The 24147-nt window shown below is 47.4% G+C and overlaps 1 protein-coding gene and 1 long non-coding RNA gene across 5 annotated transcripts; both read right to left on the minus strand.

The window, feature by feature from the left end:
• Window positions 1-7178: 7178 nt before the first annotated feature.
• LOC125547576 (F-box/FBD/LRR-repeat protein At5g22660-like) lies at window positions 7179-10306 on the minus strand. 2 transcript variants are annotated; one of them, XM_048711399.1, is made up of 5 exons: window positions 9964-10306; window positions 9540-9821; window positions 8468-9358; window positions 8215-8361; window positions 7179-7707 (listed from the first exon to the last, which is right to left on the minus strand). In XM_048711399.1, exons 2-5 carry the CDS (start codon window positions 9558-9560, stop codon window positions 7369-7371), a joined length of 1398 nt encoding a protein of 465 aa, XP_048567356.1. In that variant the 5' UTR covers window positions 9561-9821; window positions 9964-10306; the 3' UTR covers window positions 7179-7368. The 2 variants fall into 2 exon arrangements, with proteins under 2 accessions (XP_048567356.1, XP_048567357.1); XM_048711400.1 differs by lacking the exon at window positions 9964-10306 and having other exon boundaries at window positions 9540-9906.
• A 2066-nt stretch (window positions 10307-12372) lies between these two features.
• On the minus strand, window positions 12373-23205 carry LOC125542341. 3 transcript variants are annotated; one of them, XR_007297891.1, is made up of 4 exons: window positions 23103-23205; window positions 22729-22814; window positions 22363-22494; window positions 12373-13266 (listed from the first exon to the last, which is right to left on the minus strand). It is a non-coding gene; the product is annotated as an uncharacterized LOC125542341 (long non-coding RNA). The 3 variants fall into 3 exon arrangements; XR_007297890.1 differs by having other exon boundaries at window positions 12374-13274; XR_007297889.1 differs by lacking the exon at window positions 12373-13266 and having other exon boundaries at window positions 22071-22494.
• Window positions 23206-24147: the final 942 nt, after the last annotated feature.

Here is a 24147-nt window from a genome sequence, read left to right on the forward strand (position 1 = left end):
AGGGGGGGGGCCCCCCCCCCCCCCCCCCCCTCGGCACGCCCTCCACCCTTGTGGGCCCCCTGTTGCTCCACTGACGTACTCCTTCCTCCTATATATACCTACGTACCCCCAAACGATCAGATACGGAGCCAAAAACCTAACTCCACCGCCGCAACCTTCTGTATCCACGAGATCCCATCTTGGGGCCTGTTCCGGAGCTCCGCCGGAGGGGGCATCCATCACGGAGGGCTTCTACATCAACACCATAGCCTCTCCGATGAAGTGTTAGTAGTTTACCTCAGACCTTCGGGTCCATAGTTATTAGCTAGATGGCTTCTTCTCTCTTTTTGGATCTCAATACAATGTTCTCCCCCTCTCTTGTGGAGATCTATTCGATGTAATCTTCTTTTTGCGGTGTGTTTGTTGAGACCGATGAATTATGGGTTTATGATCAAGATTATCTATGAACAATATTTGAATCTTCTCTGAATTCTTTTATGTACGATTGGTTATCTTTGCAAGTCTCTTCGAATTATCAGTTTGGTTTGGCCTACTAGATTGATCTTTCTTGCAATGGGAGAAGTGCTTGGCTTTGGGTTCAATCTTGCGGTGTCCTTTCCCAGTGACAGTAGGGGCAGCAAGGCATGTATTGTATTGTTGCCATCGAGGATAACAAGATGGGGTTTTTATCATATTGCATGAATTTATCCCTCTACATCATGCCATCTTGCTTAAGGCGTTACTCTGTTTTCATGAACTTAATACTCTAGATGCATGCTGGATAGCGGTCGATGAGTGGAGTAATAGTAGTAGATGCAGGCAGGAGTCGGTCTACTTGTCTCAGACGTGATGCCTATATACATGATCATACCTAGATATTCTCATAACTATGCTCAATTCTGTCAATTGCTCAACAGTAATTCGTTCACCCACCGTAAAATACTTATACTCTTGAGAGAAGCCACTAGTGAAACCTATGGCCCCCGGGTCTATCTTCATCATATTAATCTTCCTTTGCTTTTTTACTTTGCTTTTATTTTACTTTGCATCTTTATCACAAAAATACCAAAAATAGTATCCTATCATATATATCAGATCTCACTCTCGTAAGTGACCGTGAAGGGATTGACAACCCCTTATCGCGTTGGTTGCGAGGAGTTATTTTTTTGTGCAGGTACGAGGGACTCGCACGTGGCCTCCAACTGGATTGATACCTTGGTTCTCAAAAACTGAGGGAAATACTTACGCTACTTTGATGCATCCTTTCCTCTTCAAGGAAATCCAACGCAGTGCTGAAGAGGTAGCAGACACTACTTGGAAGGACGCAGAGTTGACGGCCGAGATGGTGCCACCCGCTGTTCCAACAGCTGGCAAGGAGAAGACCTGGTCAGCCTGACGTGGTAGGAAGGATTTTGTTTTACTGTCAGAGAAAGAGTCGATTTTTTATTATTGCAAGAGTGTAATGTGTGGTTTAGTTGCGATTAGTTCGGATAGCACGTCAGAGAACTTTTCGTTATCACCAAGTCCTCGTACATTCCAGGAGCAAATTAGGAAGGCGTCATTACTCATTAAAAATGTTGGAACACCAGCAGGCAGAAGCGGGGCACAGCTGACATAGAGTCTCAAAAGCTACAGCTGAGGCCAGAAGTAACATTGGTTCATGCGACATAGGATGCGGTGACCAAAAGAACATCGATCTAGCAGCGTCATGCAGTAGAGCTAATCGAGGCAGGGATCGTGCCGAAACTCCAGGGGCGAGGGGAGCTGATCATGGAGAGGCGTCGTCACCAGAGGCAGCATCCTCAGAACCAAGGATGGCATCCAGCTGCTCGTCGTCCGTGCCACAGAGCAGAGCAATGGCAGCAAGGTCCTTGAAAGAAGCAGGAGGGGCGTCGGGCTCGTGGAGGTGTGCCTCCTGGATAGCACAGCCAATGGCCGTGTCGACATCCGTAGTGGAGAGGCGAGCAGCCTTGGCCTTGACGGCTTTAGCAAGCATGGGGGAGTAGGAGGCTTGCTTGCTAGCCAACCGCGCACTCCGCCGCAGCTTGTCCTTGGAGATGGACTGATCGCGCTCTGACTTGCGGCGCTCCTTGCGAATGATGCACTCGTGGGTGTCCAGATCCTGCAGGGGGAGGGCTGCGTCCAAGGCTACATCAGTCAGTGTCAGAGAGGCAGAGGGCAAGGGATTAGATTGATCGAGCATGGAGGGGGTAGAGTGGTTACCAGTAGCATGGGAGGACTCGCCCGCGGTGAAAGTGAAGGAAGGAGGCGCAGTAGGTGCGTCTGCAGGAGAGAGGACCGCAGAGAACGCAGAGGCGCTGGACTGAACCAGCGGCCCCGCGGCCAGTGGAGCGGCAGGAAGGTCAGTGCACGGGCGAGGTGGCACCACGGAACCCACCTGGGCAACCGGGCATATGACAGGTGGGGCATGCGTGTTGGAAGGGAGTGCATGCACCACATCTAGCGAGTTTGAAGCGGCATGCAGGAGCGGTGCATGCATGCCATCCGAGGCGGCCGAATCGTCGTCGAAAATGATGAGAGGCTGGCGCCGAGATCCCTGGAGGGTGAAAGGTGAGGCCAGAGCTAACTGGTTTGTGTCGGATTCAAGAGATGTAGTAGGGGCACGGGGGGCGACCGGCCTAGTGCCACCGTAGGTGGGATTGGCACGCCGCCCCGCACGTACCACGTAGACGACATGAGCAAGGTGAGCAGGGGAGAGCGGTCGTGGAGAGTCCCGCTGAGAGAGAGGTGCAGAGTCACCGTCAGACGAACCATCACTGAACGGATTAGCACCTTCACCGTGGTGCCAACGGGAGACCTCTACAACTTTGGCCATCTTAATCTCGTTTATGGGTGGGAGCTGAATGACAATGCCTGGAGGGGCTGGCTTGCCAGATTGGAGGAGAACGAGGGCACGGACCGACGTGTAGTCGATACCATGGAGGCAGAAGTCGTCAATGGCACACACGTCGCCAAGGAAAGTCAGGGAGAAGCGTACGCCATCCTCATGCCATAGCTCATGTGGAAACTCAGAGACTTCGACCTCTGCAAGGTCAGTGTATATGGCAATGGAGCGGTCGACGTGCTCAACGGGCTCTATAGTGATAAGAGTTTCCCTCGTACTCGATTGGGTTGTGGCTGATCACGTCATTGCGTGCAGCCGGTGTGTGGAGGGTGAGGCAGGCGATCCTGATCCAGGAGCCGCCCATGATAAATGCGGGGATTGCCGCAAGTATGCTGGATGGCTCAACGGATGAGGGGAGTGGGGTTGGGGACTGGGGTGCGAAGGTGGACGAAAGCAAAGCGTCGTGGGCAGTGAACGAGACAACGAGGAGCTGCGACTAGTGGCATGTCTCCATAGGGAGGCAGCAGCCCGGCCTCATGGGCCGGACAGGGCAGATCGTCCTTCGTGTCTGTCTCGGAGATGTGAGATGAGGCTCTGGTGTATTGTGAGGCGAGGAAAACGTCGGCGAGCCGATCCCTCAGCTCCTGTGTGTCGAAGGGGGGAGAGTGTGTGTGGTTGAAAGCTGATGGGAGTGAGGTAGGCGTGGGTGGAGGTGCAGAGGATGGTGGAGGAGAGGGAAGTGGCGGGGGCTCGTGGGGCGGAGCCGACCGGAGTGCCGTGGAGGATGAATGGTGAGGGGACGCAGAGAGCGGGGAAGGGTTCGGGGAGCATGATGGGGATGTCACCGATCATGAGTGTGTGGGACGCGCGAGCTGCCGTCGATGAGGAGCCGGCGGAGTCCATGCTGCGAGTGCAAAAAGCTGGGTTAGGTTGAGAATGGAAAGCATCGGGGAGGGGAGGGAAGATAGGCCAGATGCCCCTGTACCTGCAGTCACGTCTGCGGTGACCGTTCCTCCAACAGCGAGCACAGCGGACTGGGTCACGACAAGATTCGACGAGGTGATTTACAGCTAGGCAGCGGAAGCAGCGCTGCTTTCTTTGTGTTGGTGGACAAGTGTGAGAGCATCGATGCGGAATGGGGAGGCATCGAGGGGTTATATAGGGGGGGAGAGGGTGCGGGTGGCTGTGGTCGAGGGGGGATGAGAGAAGGGCATCTCTGTACGAGCTCGTCGGATTGTGGTTGTACTGCACGAGTGACATATCCGCCGTCAGGGCGGCTAGACCCATTGCGTGTGACAGAGAGCGAGGGGGCGACGGGCAGGGGCGTGGCGGCCGAGCAGCCGTCGTAGTCTGGGTGGAGGGATTAGGCTTGATCATGAGGTCTAGATGCTGGTCATGGGTAGCGAGAGGGGTCTGTGGCGACGGGCGGGCGTGCGGACTCGTCACTTCGTCAGTTCCCAACGTGAGATTCGCTGCAGATACGTTCCTCGGGGGCGCGCGCAGGGTGACAGGGGGCGGCGCAGCCATGCCCGGATTAGACGCGGGGCGGGCAAGCGGTTCGTCCAAAATTGGCATGGACAGAGAGACAAAGAGGGGGTTCTGGGGGCTCGCGCCAGCTCCATCCGCATGCGCCGAACCAGATGCAGCGTACGGGTCTTTTGATAGATTTGGTGGGGCAGGGGGCGCCGCACCGCCATCATGATGCATGGGGTGGGTCAGCGTTGCATGCGTAGCAGGGCGGATGTGCTGCAATCATGCGACCGCGGTGGGCTGCAGAGTCGTTCGGGTCTGAAGATGCTGATGCTCAAAGGGGCCAAGAATGGAGTCTGATCTAGGGGGCAAGGTAGGGTAAGTAAACTTGGTGTAATGATGGAAAAACCGACTGCAGTGAGCAACGGCTTGTTCGAGCTGGTCAAAGAGGAAGATCCGAAACCCTTCAAAACCTATGGACCCAAGATTGAGGATTTGAATTTTAATTGATTGGGAGAGGACGCCAGACTTATACACATGCTCATGAACTTTGACTGCTAGAAAATCTTGTTTGACCAAAAAGTAGTGGTTTAGGGCAGATTCTACTACTAGTTCATTACGTCTAACCGTAATTGGTAGGAAGGTAACCCAAAACAAATGTGTGTGCTTAGTGTAATTTGCATGTGGTGTAAGCTGGCAGGAGCGGATAACATTAAGCATACGGTAGAAAAAACTTATACCAGGCCATTGACGACGCTCCTTAGAGAGAACAATAGTTGTGGACGCAGGTGGCAGCAGAGCAGGATCGACTTCCAACGACGAGGAGGACGTAGGCCCGTAAGACGACGGCGAGGCCGACTCCGATGGTGAGCATGCATCACTCCCTGTAGGCGCAGGCCAAGGGAAGCGGAGCAGAATGCCCAGCTTGCGGAAATCACCCATAGAGGCGATGAGCGCGACAACGTCAGGCGAAGCAACAGTGAAGGAGAAGCAGGAATCTCCGCCGTCCGTGACGTTGAATTGGTGGTGGATGCCACCGAAAAGACAAGCGAGGATGAGACCCATCGTGGCGGCATCAAGGGTGAAAGGGAACTGTATGACGCGCGCATACATGCGGCATCCATGCGACTGATTTGGTGGACGCTGGGAGACAAGCGAGCGACATTGTGCCCATGCTACGCTTTCAAACTGGAGTCCCAGATCCTCTAGAATTTGAAGCAGTTGAGCCAGCGGCATGCATGTGGCAGTGTGGGGGCGGAGAAGGAAGGATCGGAGGCAGGGTTCTCACAAAAGAGAAGGAGTATGCGCGGAAGCGGAGTGTGGTTTGGGCGAGGATGATCTTGGCTATACGCGCAGAAGCAACATGGAAACAATAAACGAGGGGAGAGCATTGAGCAACGAAGAAATCAGTAGCAGCACCGCCAAGAATGGCCTGAAGCAGGGCGGCGACGATAGTGGCATCAAGGGGGCGGTTGGAGTAGTGGAAGACGATGTAGAGCGGTAAAGCGAGGTGGATGGTTGGGGTGGTGATGTCGAGGCGGAGATAGTATGAAGCATCATCCTCGAACTCCAAGCCCATGGCATTGCCACAGCCCAAGAAGCAGCGGAGTGCAACCTGCCCGGCTTTCACATAAGGCGGGTCGAAGAATGGCGAAGGTGGAGGAGCTATTGTGGGGAGGAGCTCGTCTAGAGGATTGATGGCTAGCGTTGGCTCCGCCGAGAAGGCGGCCGGGGTTTTTTGGGAGGCTGGTGATTGGCCCTCCTCCGGCGAGGTGGAGGAGGGGGGAGCGGGAGCGGGAGCCATCCGAATTTCACCGCTAGAACAGTTGTGTGGATTTCTGCTAGGGGGCAGTTGCTTAGAGTTTGCTAGAACAATTGCTATATGCAGACGTATATAGTTGCATACACACACAAGATGAGTTGGACTTGCACACATTTTCTTGATTTTCTCATTTTACACAAACCAACCAATAGGAAACACACATGAGTTGCTTGTTGAATGCACTCAAATTGCACGAAAACACCCCAAAAATTGCTTTTTTTTAGGTGATACTCAAGTGCATAACGATCGAAAATTTATTGTCCTTGTTTCGCCTCCAATAGCCCCATCGATGGTGAGCTTAGACTTTTCCATATGTAAAAGGTGCATCATGTTGTGTGTAGTTTTTTTTACACAAACCAACCTAATAGGTGGTCCTACTGGGAAAAAAGAAGTTGCTTTTCTATAGCACTAAAGTTGCCTCCGTCGTATCCAAAGTTGCCTCGAAAAAATTCGACGAAACCTATCTATATGAGATTTAGTTTCGAAGAACTCGTCGCAAGAAAGCCAGCTGTGAAAAGAAAATTGAATTTCGACACTTAAATCAGAAGTTACAGTTTTTTAAACTTTTTGGATCCCCAAATAAATGCACGCGAGGACATGATTTCTTTTTTAGTAAACTGCAGTCGTGCGCGTCAGCTACTTTTTTCCATATCTGGATGAGCGCTAGTTCCTACCAGTGAGCGCTCGGGCGCCCGCTAGCCATGTCCTTATTTATTTTGTACCTGGAGCAACACATGGGCCTTTTTGCTAGTACTAACTAATGCACCTTACATCAATTTTGAAGGCTTCGGGATCATGCACATTAGGCGGTGTTCAAATACCTTTGACCAGATGGGATGTACAATACCAGGCTCGCGTCACCATGCAAAATAACTATGAAACAAAAATCAAGAAAAAATAACAAAGCGAGCATGAGTGATGCTGATAGAAGATGAGCAGTCCCAGCATGTGGCTCAGCATGAACTAAACGAGAATTACACAATTTTTATATATTTTTTTCAAATAAAATACAAGACATACATTTTGAAATGCACAGATCAGCACACAATAGTCAACTTCAAAGTAAAACAGAAACGTATACGGTGCATGCATCATAATTTGCCCACATAGAAAAATATACTTGGCCATATATAAACAGCTAAAATGCTAAAACAAAATTACAGCTGCCAGGGTCTTTTATTCTTATATGAGACTACTACTCATTGACATTATCCATCGTTATTGTCTCTTCATTATTCTTGAACTATTTCCATCATCCAATTATTATCTCCGCAGATGAGGAGGATCCATGGGTGAGTTGCTCCCTTATCCGTTGCTTGCTAGCTTCATCTACCATAAATCTTGGAGGCTCATGATTGATAGCACTGCACCCATTGCACGGATCTTCATCACACAACTCGATTCTATTCAACACGACAGCTCGTGCCATGACAAGTCTTACATAATTCATCACCTTTTCTTCCTCCTTAAAACCTTTCATCACGAGCAACTTCAAGTTCAAGTACCTCGAATTCTCGGATGGTTCCCACAACACATTGGTCTTCTCAGCACTATCCTTAGTCTTACTGAGTTCACATGAATGTCGAGATAGCTTCATGGACCACAAATAAACAATACATTAGATTAAGTGTTGGCATTGGTTTTGATATTAATATCTAAGATAAAGAACGACAACAATAACAAGAGTCAATACATCCAAGTAACGAATGATTGCTATAAAGCTAACACCCTCCTTGGACTAGTTTTTGGAATGGCCTATATAGCTGTCTGGGACAAACGAATGATTTTTGAGGATTCCCTAGGGACTTGGAGAAATCCAACATGAGATTATACCTCACAGGAAAAAATATGCGTCGTGCATGGACATTATCTGTGAAAAAACGCTATGCAGCATCCAAACAAGATTGTACATCATTACTGTAATATTCATGAGATCTCCTATTCGTACATCATTACTCTTATTGGGTATTTAAATTTGGATATCACACACTTAAACAGACATGTCGATTTTTTTTTGCTGATGGAAACATATCGTACAAACAAATTATATCCAGGCCAAGATGTGGGTTAACTGGAAGAACTGAAATAACGGACTTACATAAAAGTTCTCCAAGGAAGGTGCACCTTCGAGGATAAACATAGTCCAATTCAGATCGCACTCTGCAAAGATATTGTAAAGATGTGCATCTCTCAGTTTACTGAATATAGGAGTGAGCTGTCGAGGATCTTCAGGTTCAATCCAAATCTGCAGCAGAACGAAGTATAGAAATATGAGGAATATGTCATGATGTTAACAGGGACACGTTGAAACAAACAAACATGATGTAGACGAGGAGGGAACTGTAACTTACCATTTGAGTGCGGAAATTTAGATGCAGCATTGACAGGTTTTTGTTACCAGATAGGCACTCGCTCAATGTGAATGGCGTCTGCCAAGATAGGGCAGGAGAAGCGAAATATAATTTAACAAGCTGGGGGACATAGCCAAAAGACACTGGGGGGTTTTCACCGCACCAACTATCATAGACCAATTCCAGGAGTTGAGGGGCAGAGATTAGTTCAACTTGTTCACACTCAAAGTCGATAAGTTCAAGTCCTATGAGCTCCGAGCATGGAGCATCTATCTTGAGGACAGGGTCCTGGCCCATTTGACAGGATCTCAAGGAAAGGAGCTTAAGTTTATTGCAAGTGTTGAGGATATTGGGGATATCTGAGTCTTCAAAAGAAAGGCTCCGCAGCGTCAGTTTGGTGAGCAAACTGAAGGGACCGGGGCAAGCATGGAAGAAGGACATAAAGCACTGTCTGAACAGTACTAGTTCAGCCTCACTTGGACATGCAACATGGCCGGTCGCCGCAAACTCGAGGTATTCTGGTACGTCGATCTTCACGGCATCCCCGAGGGCATGACCGATGGAGGACAAGTAAGGGTCTGCTAGGTAGAAGCAGAGCTGCAGGATCTTGATGACCCGATTGCATCCACAAGGCGGAGGAGATAGAAATCTCCTTGTCGCATCAGTGTACGCAGTCATTATCTGGTCCACCGTGCCTGGAAAGTCTTCGGCATTAATTTGCAGATTAGAGAGCTGATGCGGGAGGTGCCTCCATCGTGTGGAGAGCACGCCGGTCTGAACTGCCGTGGGCATGTAAAGGCATTCGAGGATTTTGAGTAGAAGATGGTCGGGCAGCGCGCTGATTCTATCATCGTTTTCGCTTGCACTAGTGCTATCTTCATCTCTCATGATCTGCAAAAGAGAGATAAACTAGTAGGATCAAAACAGCTACAGAAGCCATATCTTCTTCTTGTTACGATTCTCCATGGGCAAGGTGAGTAGTAACAGTATAAAAATGAATCTACTAAAGATTAGAAGGCCTACTTTAATTGATACTAGTAATAACAAGAAGGCAGAAGGGGTATGAACTTACGGTGTTGCAGGTTGACTCCATGGCGGCCTGCCTTGCAGGTTGCAGCTGCTGTCTGGAGTAGTTGTTGAGACCGGCGGCCGGACTTGTAGTCAATAGGCTACTTATTGAGACAGGCGGCCGGCCTTGCAGCTGCTCTCGGGTAACTTACCAAGACAGAAACGGGGACTAGGACGAGCCGGATTAGACAATCCTCTGTTGGTTCGGATACCATCAGGAATCCTCCTCCGCAACAGATTTGAACCCAGCGGTCCGGCCTTGTTGGTTGAAGATATGATCAGCCTCCTGCACGGACTAGTTGGGCATGAATGAATCAGATCAAAAGGAGCTGGAAGAGAAGCAAAGATGAGTGTGGCGGGGGTGGGTTTGAACTTTGATATCGTGATCTGTTTGGTTCAAAGCAGGGGAACAGGAGAAGGTGGCGCACCGTCGCCGCGCTTGTCCTCCTTGTTTGAAAGACAGCCAATGACGGGCGGTCGCGACTAAGAAAAGGCCCAGGCGTTGCTGCTCGCGGCGGTGGAAGGAGAATCGCCGGCGCAGCTGCTCTCGGGTGGGTCTCGTGGTGGAGAACAGTGTGGAGGCGAGCGGGGGAGAGAGAAAGGGGTCCAGACGAGTGACGCTATCCCATACCAGTCGATACGGGGTGCTTTGGGGGATTCATGGCCGGCGGCTCACCTGAATTTGGACGAGGCACCGAACCAGGGCAACTCTGTTTCTGGGCGCAGGGAGGAAGACGAGGGAAATTCGGGAGAAAGGCGAAATAATTCGGTCGATTCGGTTGCGCCAGCGGTACAGGGTAAACGTAAACATTCTCGAAAAAAAGGGTAAACATAAACAGAAGCAGAAAATGAGGGAGTAGTAATTAATGCATAAACAACTAATTAATTGACTAGTACAAATGTCCGTGCGTTGCACCGGGCAAAAATAAAATGTAACTTGTTCCACGTGCCATTATGCAACGTTTATCAATCAATTTTATTTGTTGTTGTTTAGAAAAACAGGTTTATCTTCTTTGAGAAGGTGTTTTTTAAATTTTTTGAGAATATTTCTTAAAATGATATCATTTTATGGCAATGTTTTTTAATATTAAATTTTATTTCTAATTTTTTGCACTATTTTGTGCGATGGTCCATTTTCATTTGGCAATGTACTAAGTCCAGCCCAAACTGCAGCCACGCCAACCGAGCTCCTCGTCTCGAGAAAACGAATCCCCGTTCCTCAATCTAGCTGAACTGCTAAAGGCGACGGTGGCAAGCGTCCCTCCCCACTGGCCGGCTATATTAAGATACTCACCAAAATATATTGGCATGGAGAAATTCTGTTTTTAATATTAACAATTAATAAATATTAAGATACTCACCAAAATATATTGTAGAAAGTCTTTCATCTACTTGAGCTAGATAGATTTCTATGAAATCTTACTTCTGCATCTTCAACTTTGGAAAGAACAGCTGGTTTTATACCTGATAAAAAAGAACCATTGGACGAAGATGGGACTTTGTGGACTACCAAGCACTTGAGAATTTTTCTTGTATAATAACAATGGTTTGCCTTGGCGTTTACTGTACAAATATTCACATGACATTATTTTAAGCATGCACATCACAAATGAATATATGTCCACAAACTAATGATAATGGGCAGTAAAGAGTTTTGGTGCCATAAACTCTAACGTGCATGCATTTTGACACAATGGTTGTTAGTACATGACTTCCTGAAAACTTAAAAGAAAAGTAAGATGTGCGTGTCTTATCCTTGCAAGTATTTCTACTGTAAACAGAAAAGGTATATTTTCACAGATTTGTAGCAGTTGGAAAATCAGAACGTCACATATATGTTAAGTTTAATCGCTGGCTCCTAACTGTGAAGATATTCCAGCCCTGTCAATGTTTGTTCTTGTCCTCATCAATCCATGAGGCAAAGAACTTCTGAATGTGTTCTCTTGTGCCAAAGAAAAGAGTTAGCTTGTCCTCATCAATTCATGAGGCAAGAAACTTCTGAATCTTCGTGTGGCTCAACGTCCTCAACAGCAGGATCTCCATATTCAGTTGTGTCATATTCCGTGAGGAACCCGTGACAGAATCTTCAATCAATGTTTAACTTGATGCCACCTCCCCACCGCACCGACCAAGTCTCCCTCCGGTGAGGTGGTCGCTGCCCTCCACATTCGCGGTCCTGCTCGTCCTCTCGCTTACTTCTGATAAAGGCGTGAGCCTGTGATTCCTGTGGGAAATTCTCTCGAGCACATGGCAGACATCGTGGTGGTGTGCATAGCCTGTAACTGGGATGGGGAAGGCCGTGACATAGGAGTCGCTGGTGAGGCTGCAGAGCATGAAGATGTCCTTCCATCCGCATGGACAGGGGCGGCAGGGCCCTTGTTAGTGGAGGCCGCATTGACGACGGTGAGCTCCCAGCAATCCCGACGAAGGCTACGACATCCTCCCGGTGAGCCCCAACGAACAGACGAGGTCAGCAATATGGGCGAGCGTTGTGCAGCGAGGTCGACGGCTGAAGTCCCAATGGCAGCAACGCATGATGGCCGAGAAGCGAGTAGGATGCGCTGCGCTGTATGGTAACATGATGTGCACAGCCAGGAGCTCGTGGTGATGGATGAGCCTGCGACAACGACGGACGCAACGGTGGAGCTCAGGACGCGGCGGGGAGACAAAGACCACGATGATGCCGGCTAACCCGTGGAGGCTGTAGGAAATAGGACGGGGATGGCACCGAGGAGATCGAGGAGGCATGTGCACCTGATCTGCCGCCGCCAGCGACGGGAAGGAAGACGAGGAAATTTCGCCAGCGGTAAAGAAACAGTTAAAACAAAAGTAAACAGAAGGATGTGATTGGGGTAGAAAATGAGGGAGTAGTTTTTTTTTTACACGATTATTAATGTTCTCTCAAAAAAATACACGAATTAATGCATAAACGAATTGAGTACGTCCTCCTAGTAGTACTCATCACTATTCAAAATTTTGTTTTTGAGATGCACTACCCAATGAATAGTACAATGCAAAGATAAAACAAAAATGACTGATCTGTGTGCCGGTTCTTCATCATCGTAGAAAATCTCTACTATATTATTAAACAATCAAATAAGAACTTTCTTACGCGCACCCCGCAATTAGTCCCACAATAACGCACGAGCCAATCAGCACCACACGATTAGGCCAACAAATCTCAATCTAACAGCCATCATTAATCCAATACCTCTACGGTGTGCACTTAGCATTTACCAATGACTGACCGTACTTCACCAGAAGAGTAGTAGTCGAACAACCAACCCCGCGCGTCCCTACAATCACGGAAATCAGATCGCAAACTAACAACCAGCCCAACGTGCCCTACAATCACGGAAAATTAGATCGCAAGCTAAGGGAACTTCACGCCCTTGACCTTGACCTCGCCGCATGGCACATACGCCGCCCACCAATAGCGTCTCCTACCTGCACGGCGACCACGCCGCACTGCACCGTCCCGTCACCTCCGTGCACGATTGCCATCGTCGATTGTTGCCGCTCGCAGCGTGGCATCCGTCCTGCAAGATCGCCAGTGCCCAGGAGAGAGCCTGCCCCGGCACCCACACCGCCGCGCCCGCCCTGCACTGGCACCCACGCCGCCGCGCACACGCCCGCCAGGGCATGGGCGCCAGCGCCTGTCGTGTCCCCTGAACCAGCCGGGCACACGCAGCTGTGATTCTTCCGAGGACTTCTTCAGGTTCGACTTCTTCCTTTGACTCTTGCAGCATTAATCATGATTAGATTTTTGATAATAGAGTTCTAAATAATAAACAGTTGCACAGCAAAATGCTATAAGGCGTTCATTTTACATACTGACTATATGAGGATAATGAAACTGGATTTGTGTTGCAAATTGCCTTTACTATATCAAGTAAATACAGGAAAGTGACTTTACTATATCAAGTTCCATCAACATGACCACCAACACAAGCGTTCTACAAAGTAATATAGCATCTATCCAGCTCCAGGATGTTACAATGAATTGTATAAATCTGTATAAACCCACTTTTGCACACATGATGATTGAGAATGTGCATGATTATTTAAACTGAAAACATCTGGAGTACACGTGATCCATTCTAATTCTGAAAACTAAAGAAGTCGCACTTCCTGCTTCCTGAGTACAAAATGGTGCATTTGAATGTCTGTTTGTTGAAACTATGCAACTTTGGCATATCTTTTTTTTTCATGTGCATATCCTAATAGGTGAGAGCATCAACAAGATTTTGTTGATCTATCATGAACCGGTTTAGAATATATGTTTTTGCAGGACTAATGCTTGTGGTGTTGGAAATATGCCCTAGAGGCAATAACAAATTAATTATTATTATATTTCCTTGTTCATGATAATCGTTTATTATCCATGCTAGAATTGTATTGATAGGAAACTCAGATACATGTGTGGATACATAGACAACACCATGTCCCTAGTAAGCCTCTAGTTGACTAGCTCGTTGATTAATAGATGGTTACGGTTTCCTAACCATGGACATTGGATGTCGTTGATAACGGGATCACATCATTAGGAGAATGATGTAATGGACAAGACCCAATCCTAAGCCTAGCACAAGATCGTGTAGTTCGTATGCTAAAGCTTTTCTAATGTCAAGTATCATTTCCTTAGACCATGAGATTGTGCAACTCCCGGATACCGTAGGAGTGCTTTGGGTGTGCCAAACGTCACAACGTAACTGGGTGGCTATAAAGGTGCACTACGGGTATCTCCGAAAGTGTCTGTTGAGTTGGCACGAATCGAGACTGGGATTTGTCACTTCGTGTAACGGAGAGGTATCTCTGGGCCCACTCGGTAGGACATCATCATAATGTGCACAATGTGACCAAGGAGTTGATCACGGGATGATGTGTTACGGAACGAGTAAAGAGACTTGCCGGTAACGAGATTGAACAAGGTATCGGGATACCGACGATCGAATCTCGGGCAAGTATCGTACCGATAGACAAAGGAAATTGTATACGGGATTGATTGAATCCTTGACATCGTGGTTCATCCGATGAGATCATCGTGGAGCATGTGGGAACCAACATGGGTATCTAGATCCCGCTGTTGGTTATTGACCGGAGAGTTGTCTCGGCCATGTCTGCATGACTCCTTAACCCGTAGGGTCTACACACTTAAGGTTCGATGACGCTAGGGTTTATAGGGAAAGTATGTACGCAGTTACCGAATGTTGTTCGAAGTCCTGGATGAGATCCCGGACGTCACGAGGAGTTCCGGAATGGTCCGGAGGTAACGATTGAAGTATGGTTTTGGCCACCGAAAGTGTTTTGGGCATCACCGGTAGTGTACCGGGACCACCGGAGGGGTCCGGGGGTCCACCGGGAGGGGCCACCGGCCCCGGAGGCCTACATGGGTCAATAGTGGGAAGGGACCAGCCCCTAGGTGGGCTGGGGCGCCTCCCACCAAGGCCCAAGGCGCCTCCAAGAGGGGAAGGGGGCAAACCCTAGGGCAGATGGGCCCTAAGGCCCACCCCATGTGCGCCTCCCCCGGCTGCCTTGCCGCACCCCTTGGGGTGGGAACCCTAGAGGGGGCGCAGCCCCTCCCCTCCCTCTATATATACTTGAGGTATGGGGGCTGCCCAACACACGATTTGATCTCTCTCTTGGCGCAGCCCTACCTCTCTCCCTCCTTGTCTCTCGTAGTGCTTGGCGAAGCCCTGCTGGAGTCCCGCACTCCTCCACCACCACCACGCCGTCGTGCTGCTGCTGGACGGAGTCTTCCCCAACCTCTCCTTCTCCCCTTGCTGGATCAAGGCGTGGGAGACGTCACCGGGCTGCACGTGTGTTGAACGCGGAGGCGCCGTGGTTCGGCGCTTAGATCAGAATCAACCGCGATCTGAATCGCTACGAGTACGACTCCTTCATCCGTGTTCTTGTAACGCTTCCTCTTAGCGATCTACAAGGGTATGTAGATGCACTTCCCTTCCCCTCGTTGCTAGATTACTCCATAGATTGATCTTGGTGATGCGTAGAAAATTTTAAATTTCTGCTACGATCCCCAACAGTGGCATCATGAGCTAGGTCTATGCGTAGTTTCTATGCACGAGTAGAACACAAAGCAGTTGTGGGCGTCGATATTGTCAATTTACTTGCCGTTACTAGTCTTATCTTGATTCGGCGGCATCGTGGGATGAAGCGGCACGGGCCGACCTTAGACGTACTCTTACGTGAGACTGGTTCCACCGACTGACATGCACTAGTTGCATAAGGTGGCTAGCGGGTGTCTGTCTCTCCCACTTTAGTCGGATCGGATTCGATGAAAAGGGTCCTTATGAAGGGTAAATAGAAATTGGCATATCACGTTGTGGTTTTCGCGTAGGTAAGAAACGTTCTTACTAGAAACCTATAGCAGCCACGTAAAAACTTGCAACAACAATTAGAGGATGTCTAACTTATTTTTACAGCATGTGCCGTGTGATGTGATATGGCCAAAAAGATGTGATGAATGATATATGTGATGTATGAGATTGATCATGTTCTTGTAATAGAAATCACGACTTGCATGTCGATGAGTATGACAACCGGTAGGAGCCATAAGAGTTATCTTAATTTATTTATGACCTGCGTTTCAACATAAACGTCATGTAATTACTTTACTTTATTGCTAAAGAGTTAGCCATAGTAGTAGAAGTAATAGATGATGAGACAACTTCAGGAAGACACGATGATGGAGATCATGATGATGGATATCATGATGTCATGCCGGTGACAACGATAATCATGGAGCCCCGAAGATGGAGATCAAAAGGAGCAAAATGATATTGGCCATATCATGTCACTATTTGATTGCATGTGATGTTTATCATGTTTTACATCTTATTTGCTTAGAACGACGGTAGCTTAAATAAGATGATCCCTCGCAATAATTTCTAGAAAGATACGATCAACATGAAGATGTTCACCGATGTTGACTAGTCCATCTCACGTGATGATCGGACACGGCCTAGTTGACTCGGGTCATGTTTCTAGTCTGAGTGGGAGTTCATTAAATAATTTGATTAGATGAACTTAATTATCATGAACATAGTCTAAATTGTCTTTGCAAATATGTTGTAGATAAATAGCTCACGTTGTAGCTCCCTGTTTCAATACGTTCCTAGAGAAAGAACAAGTTGAAAGATAGTGTAAGCAATGATGCGGACTGGGTCCGTAGTCCGAGGAGTGTCCTCACTGCTACACAGAAGGCTTACGTCTTTGATGCACCGCTCGATGTGCAAACCCCTACAACGTCGTCTGTGGATGTTGTGAATACCTGACAGACACATCCTGATGACTATTTGATAGTTTAGTGCACCATACTTTACGGCTTAGAATCGGGATTTCAATGACGTTTTGAACGCCATAGAACATATGAGATGTTCCAAGAGCTGAAATTGGGATTTTAGGCTCATGCCCGTATTGAGAGGTATGAGACCTCTGACAAGTTCTTTGCCTACAAGATGGAGAAGAATAGCTCAGCAGAGCATGTGCTCAGAATGTATGGGTGCTACAATCACTTGAATCAAGTGGGAGTTAAACTTCCAGATAAGCCAGTGATTGATAGAGTTCTCTAGTCACTATCACTAAGCTACTAGATCTTCGTGATGAACTATGACATGCAAGGGATGGAGTTGATCCCGGAGCTGTTCGCGGTGCTTAAGACCGCAAAAGGTAGAAATCAAGAAGGAGCATCAAGTGTTGATGGTTTAACAAGACCACTGGTTTCAAGAAGGACAAGGGCTAGAAGGGAAACTTCATGGATGGCAAACCAGTTGCCGCTCCAGTAAAGGAACCCAAGGTTGAACCCAAACCCAAGACTAAGTGCTTCTATTGTAAGGGGAACAGTCACTGGTAGCAGAATTACCCCAAATGCATGGTAGATAAGAAGGCTGGAAACTTCAACAAAGTATATACGTGTTATTAATGTGTACCTCACTAGTACTCCTGGTAGCACCTGGGTATTGGATACCGGTTCAGTTACTATTATTGGTGGCTTGAAGCAAAAGCTACGGACTAAACGGAGACTGGCTAAGGGCGAGGTGACGATGTGTGTTGGAAGTGTTTCCAAAGTTGATGAGATCACCATCGCACACTCCATCTGCCTTCGGGATTAGTATTGAACCTAGATAAATGTTATCAGGTCTCTATGTTGAGCATGAATATGATTAGATCATGTTCATTGCAATACGATTATTAATTTAAGTTAAGAATAATGGTTATTCTGTTTACATGAATAATACCTTTCATGGTCATGCACCCTATGTGAATGGTTCATTGAATCTCGGTCGTGGTAATACGCATGTTCACGCCAAAAGATGTAGAGTTAATAATGATAGTACCACTTTCTTGTGGCACTGCCGCTTAGGTCATATTGGCGTAAGATGCATGAAGAAACTCTATGTCGATGGATGTTTAGAGTAACTTGATTTTGAATCGCTTGACACATGCGAGCCATGCCTCATGGGCAGGATGACTAAGACCCCATTTTCAGGTACAATGAAACGGGCAAGTGACTTGTTGGAAATCATACGTGCTGATGCGTGTGATCCAATGAGAATTGAAGCGTGTGGTGGATATCGCTATTTTCTCGTCTTCACTGACGATTTGAGTAGATATTGGTATATTTACTTAATGAAGCACAAGTTTGAAACGTTTGAAAAGTTTAAGCGATTTCAGAGTGAAGTTAAGAATCATCATAACAAGAAGATCATGTTCCTACGATCTAATCAAAAGGGGATTTTCTGAGTTGTGAGTTTGGCAATCACTTAAGACATTGTGGAATTGTTTCACAGTTGAAGCCACCTGGAACACCACAAGGTAATGGTGTGTCCGGATGTCGTAATCGAACCTTATGAGTTATGGTGCGATCTATGATGTCTCTTACCGATCTACCGTTTTCATTTTGAGGATATGCGTTAGAGACAGCTGCATTCACTTTAGATAGGACACCATCTAAGTTCGTTGAGACGACGTCGTATGAATATGGTTTGGCAAGAAACCAAAGTTGTCGTTTCTTAATGTTTGGGGCTGCAATGCTTAAGGCTTCAGCCGGAGAAGCTCGAACCCAAAAGCGGACGAACACATCTTCATAGGATACCCAAAGGTATCAGTTGGGTATACCTTCTATCTCAGATCCGAGGGCAAATTGTTTGTCGCTAAGAACGGGTCCTTTCTCAAGAAGGAGTTTCTCTCGAAAGAATTGAGCGGGAGGAAGATAGAACTTCATGAGGTTGTCGAACCTTTACTTCAACCAGAGAGTGATGCAACACAGAAAGATGTTTTCTGTGGCGCCTACGTCTGTTGAAGAGGAAGTTAATGAAAGTGATCATGAAGCTTCGGATCAAGTTGCTATCGAACCTCATAGGTCGACAAGGATATGTACTACTCCTGAGTGGTACGATAATCATGTCTTAGATATCATGTTGTTAGACAACAATGAACCTACGAGCTATGGAGAAGCGATGGTGGGCCCGTATTCCGACAAATGGTTAGAAGCCATGAAATCCGAGATAGGATCCATGTATCAAAACAAAGTATGGACTTTGGTGGACTTGCTCGATGATCGGCAAGCCATTGAGATAAATGAATCTTTAAGAAGAAGACGAACGTGGGCGGTAATGTTACCGTCTATGAAGCTCGACTTGTGGGAAAGAGTCTTTTCACAAGTTCAAGGAGTTGACTACGATGAGAATTTTTCACCCGTGGCGATGCTTAAGTCCGTCGGAATCATGTTAGCATTAGCTGTATTTTTCGATTATGAAATCTGACAGATGGATGTCAAAACAAGTTTTCTTACCAGTTTTCGTAAGAAAAGGTTGTATGTGATACAATAAAAGGTTTTGTCGATCCTAAGGATGCTAAAAGGTATGCTAGCTCCAGCAATCCTTCTATGGACTAGAGCAAGCATCTCGGAGTCAGAATACATGCTTTGATGGAGTGATCAAAGCTTTTAGGTTTATACAATGTTTGCTAGAAATTTGTATTTACAAGAAAGTGAGTGGGAGCACTACAACATTTATGATAAGTATATTGGATGACATATAGTTGATCCAAAATAATGTCGAATTTCTGGAAAGCATAAACGGTTGTTTGAAGAGTGATTTTCAAAGGAAGACCTGGATAAAGCTGCTTACAGATTGGGCATCAAGATCTATAGAGATAGATCAAGACGCCTGATGATACTTTCAAAGAACGCACACCTTGACATGTTTTTAAAGGAGTTCAAAACAGATCAGTCAAAGAAGGGATTCTTACCTGAGTTGTAAGGTGTGAAGTTGAGTAAGACTCAAAGCTTGACCACGGCAGAAGAAAGAGAAAGGACGAAGGTCGTCCCATATGCTTTTGTCATAGGCTCTATACGGTATGCCATGCTGAGTACCACACCAGATGTGTGCCTTGCCACATGTCTGGCAAGAGGGTACAAAGGTGATCTCACCAGATAGCGGTCAAAATTATCCTTAGAGAAATAAGAAAATGTTTCTCGGATATGGAGGTGAAGAAGAGTCCGACGTAAAGAGTTACGTCGATGCAAGATTAACACCTATCCGGATAGCTCTGAGTAGAGATACTGGATACATATAATGGAGCAACAATTTGGAATAGCTCCAAGTGGAACGTGGTAGCAGCATCTATGATATGACATAAAGTTTTGCGAAATACATAGGGATCTGAATATTGCAGACCCGTTGACTACAACCTCTTTCACAAGCATAACATGATCAAACCCAGAACTCATTGAGTGTTAATCACATAGTGATGTGAACTAGATTATTGAGTCTAGTAAACTCTTTGGATGTTGGTCACATGGCGATGTGACCAGTGAGTTTTAATCACATGGCGATGTGAACTAGATTATTGACTCTAGTGCAAGTGGGAGACTGTTGGAAATATGCCCTAGAGGCAATAACAAATTGGTTATTATTATATTTCCTTGTTCATGATAATCGTTTATTATCCATGCTAGAATTGTATTGATAGGAAACTCAGATACATGTGTGGATACATAGACAACACCATGTCCCTAGTAAGCCTCTAGTTGACTAGCTCGTTGATCAATAGATGGTTACGGTTTCCTGACCATGGACATTGGATGTCGTTGATAACGGGATCACATCATTAGGAGAATTATGTGATGGACAAGACCCAATCCTAAGCCTAGCACAAGATCGTGTAGTTCGTATGCTAAAGCTTTTTAATGTCAAGTATCATTTTCTTAGACCATGAGATTGTGCAACTCCCGAATACCGTGGGAGTGCTTTGGGTGTGCCAAACATGACAACGTAACTAGGTGGCTATAAAGGTGCACTACGGGTATCTCCGAAAGTGTCTGTTGGGTTGGCACGAATCGAGACTGGGATTTGTCACTTCGTGTAACGGAGAGGTATCTCTGGGCCCACTCGGTAGGACATCATCATAATGTGCACAATGTGACCAAGGAGTTGATCACGGGATGATGTGTTACGGAACGAGTAAAGAGACTTGCCGGTAACGAGATTGAACAAGGTATCGGGATACCGACGATCGAATCTCGGGCAAGTATCGTACCGATAGACAAAGGAAATTGTATACGGAATTGATTGAATCCTTGACATCGTGGTTCATCCAATGAGATCATCGTGGAGCATGTGGGAACCAACATGGGTATCTAGATCCCGCTGTTGGTTATTGACCGGAGAGTTGTCTCGGCCATGTCTGCATGACTCCTTAACCCGTAGGGTCTACACACTTAAGGTTCGATGACGCTAGGGTTTATAGGGAAAGTATGTACGCAGTTACCGAATGTTGTTCGAAGTCCCGGATGAGATCCCGGACGTCACGAGGAGTTCCGGAATGGTCCGGAGGTAAAGATTGAAGTCTGGTTTTGGCCACCGGAAGTGTTCTGGACATCACTGGTAGTGTACCGGGACCATCGGAGGGGTCCGGGGGTCCACCGGGAGGGGCCACCGGCCCCGGAGGCCTATATGGGCCAATAGTGGGAAGGGATCAGCCCCTAGGTGGGCTGGGGCGCCTCCCACCAAGGCCCAAGGCGCCTCCAAGAGGGGAAGGGGGCAAACCCTAGGGCAGATGGGCCCTAAGGCCCGCCCCAGGCGCGCCTCCCCCTCTTCCCCTTGTGGCCGCCACCCTAGATGGGATCCTGGGCTGCCGCACCCCTTGGGGTGGGAACCCTAGAGGGGGCGCAGCCCCTCCCCTCCTATATATACTTGAGGTATGGGGGCTGCCCAACACACGATTTGATCTCTCTCTTGGCGCAGCCCTACCTCTCTCCCTCCTCGTCTCCCGTAGTGCTTGGCGAAGCCCTGCTGGAGTCCCGCGCTCCTCCACCACCACCACGCCGTCATGCTGCTGCTAGACGGAGTCTTCACCAACCTCTCCTTCTCTCCTTGCTGGATCAAGGCGTGGGAGACGTCACCGGGCTGCACGTGTGTTGAACGCGGAGGCACCGTGGTTCGGCTCTTAGATTGGAATCAACCGCGATCTGAATCGCTACGAGTACGACTCCTTCATCCGCGTTCTTGTAACTCTTCCGCTTAGCGATCTACAAGGATATATAGATGCACTCCCCTTCCCCTCGTTGCTAGATTACTCCATAGATTGATCTTGGTGATGCGTAGAAAATTTAAATTTCTGCTACGATCCCCAACATGTGGTAAGCCATCTAAGAAATATTTAGAGTTGCCAACAAAGGTAATCTGAAAGTATGATTTAGTAACAAATATGCCCGACCATCACATCAAGGAAATGTTCCATATACAACTACATGAATTTCTTAGAACAATAAAAATATTGTGCAACGAAGATTCAAAACATACTCTTTGATTCAGACTTGTTGCTCCCATCCCCTTTCGGTACCAAAAAGTGTTCAAGTTTTGTATCTGATCTGGAATCCAAACCCCTGGCTTGCTGAATGACTCGAGTAGGTCAGAACCACATAGCAGCATTACCTTGACACATCATGAGACAAAACACAAGTCGTAAACAACTGATTTATATACAGTGTTATAGTACTGATACATTTGGTGATCCAACAATGTGAGAGAAGACACTACTGTGTTGCAACAACAAAAATCATTGTCATATACATTTGTTGAACCTATTTGCTATTTATTTAAGTTGGCCGTATGCATCGTTTTCATGCAGAGGCGGGGGAGACCCCCCTTTTAGAAAAAAAAATATACCTTGATCAGCTAAGCCGTCCTTGCACAGAAGAATTCTTAACTCTTGAGAGAATGGTCAAGGTACGCTGATGGCCTTTCTGCATTGCCTGTATCAAGAACACAAGAATGTGTCCATCAAATGAACACATCGTCCAAACTGAAAGTACCTTATATGACAGTGAAAATCCAATGGTATGCATGTACTGATAACATGAAAAATCAGGTTATTATGCATGGATCAACCATCACGAAAGACGAGCTTCAACATGCCAATTCGCAGAGGCGAATCCGGTGAGGAGCCGGCAAGAGGTCATGAGCAGCCCCAAATTGCGAATTCGGTCATGAGAATGTGATGTTAACACAAACAAATACACATTTCCAGTTCAGCATAGTACCTTCTTCTTGTTAGCATCGGTTCACCAGGGACATGTATCCAGTAAGGCAGTAACATCCCAGCACCGACTACCCTGGCTGCTGCAACTCATCCTTCGCAAGCTCTGTACGTATGAAACAAGAGATGGGGTAATATGTAATCTGTTTGTTCTGATTCTCAGCCTGTTCTAATATTAACACAACACTTCATAGTTGCTAAACAGATTTAACAGGTGTTGCGGCTTACCAAACATGCCTGTGCGTGTAGGTGGGAAGGTTGAAGCTCCCGGTGGCCACCAGCACAACACCACCTCGCCTTCCCCCGTCTCTGCGGTCATCCAGTTGAATAAGGGAACGTATGGTGGATTAGGATGACTCTGAATAACACAAGTGAAGAAATCCTAGATCAGGTTCTTTTCTTTCTGCTTACAGATTTGGATCCGTGGACAGCTTCTTCGTGGGGACGGGAACTTCCACCTCCTCCAAGGTCATGTCCACGGCCGTCCTCTTCAAATCCCCAGTTGAGCAAGAAGCCGGCACAAAATCTTCGCTTCTCTCTTCCTGGGGTCGGCGTGCGCCGCCCGCCTGAGAGGTCGGCAGTCCGGCGTGTGCGGTAAGGGGCCAGCGTCGCCGGCGAGCATGCCAAGCTCGACCGCCTCCTCGAGCACTTAGACGGCCGAATTCGAAGGAGTGAGGTGGAGCAGGGGCATGCACGTCCGTCGGCGTGGGTGACGAAGGGGAGGGGCGGCCTTACAGGGAGCGTCGGCTGTGGAGGGAGGGATCTAGCGACCATGGAAGATTAGGGAAGGGGGAGAAAAGACAGGGGGCAGTGGAATGACTGACTTTTTTTTAGTACAACTACAGTATATACTAGCAGTGTCCAGAGAAGGATTGTGAGTGACTGTGGCGTTGTCCAAACCAATTTTCTTTCATCTTCTAGAAAAATACTTTTCTTTTTATATGGCATGTTCGATTTTGGGTGCCATTTTTTAATCATCACGGCTGTTATAGTCATGATCAGTTGATGGTTTAAAAAGTTTTATATAAATATCTATAAAAATTAAATAA

This window comes from Triticum urartu, chromosome 3 (genome assembly GCF_003073215.2).
Source record: "Triticum urartu cultivar G1812 chromosome 3, Tu2.1, whole genome shotgun sequence".
Taxonomy (NCBI): Eukaryota; Viridiplantae; Streptophyta; class Magnoliopsida; order Poales; family Poaceae; genus Triticum; species Triticum urartu.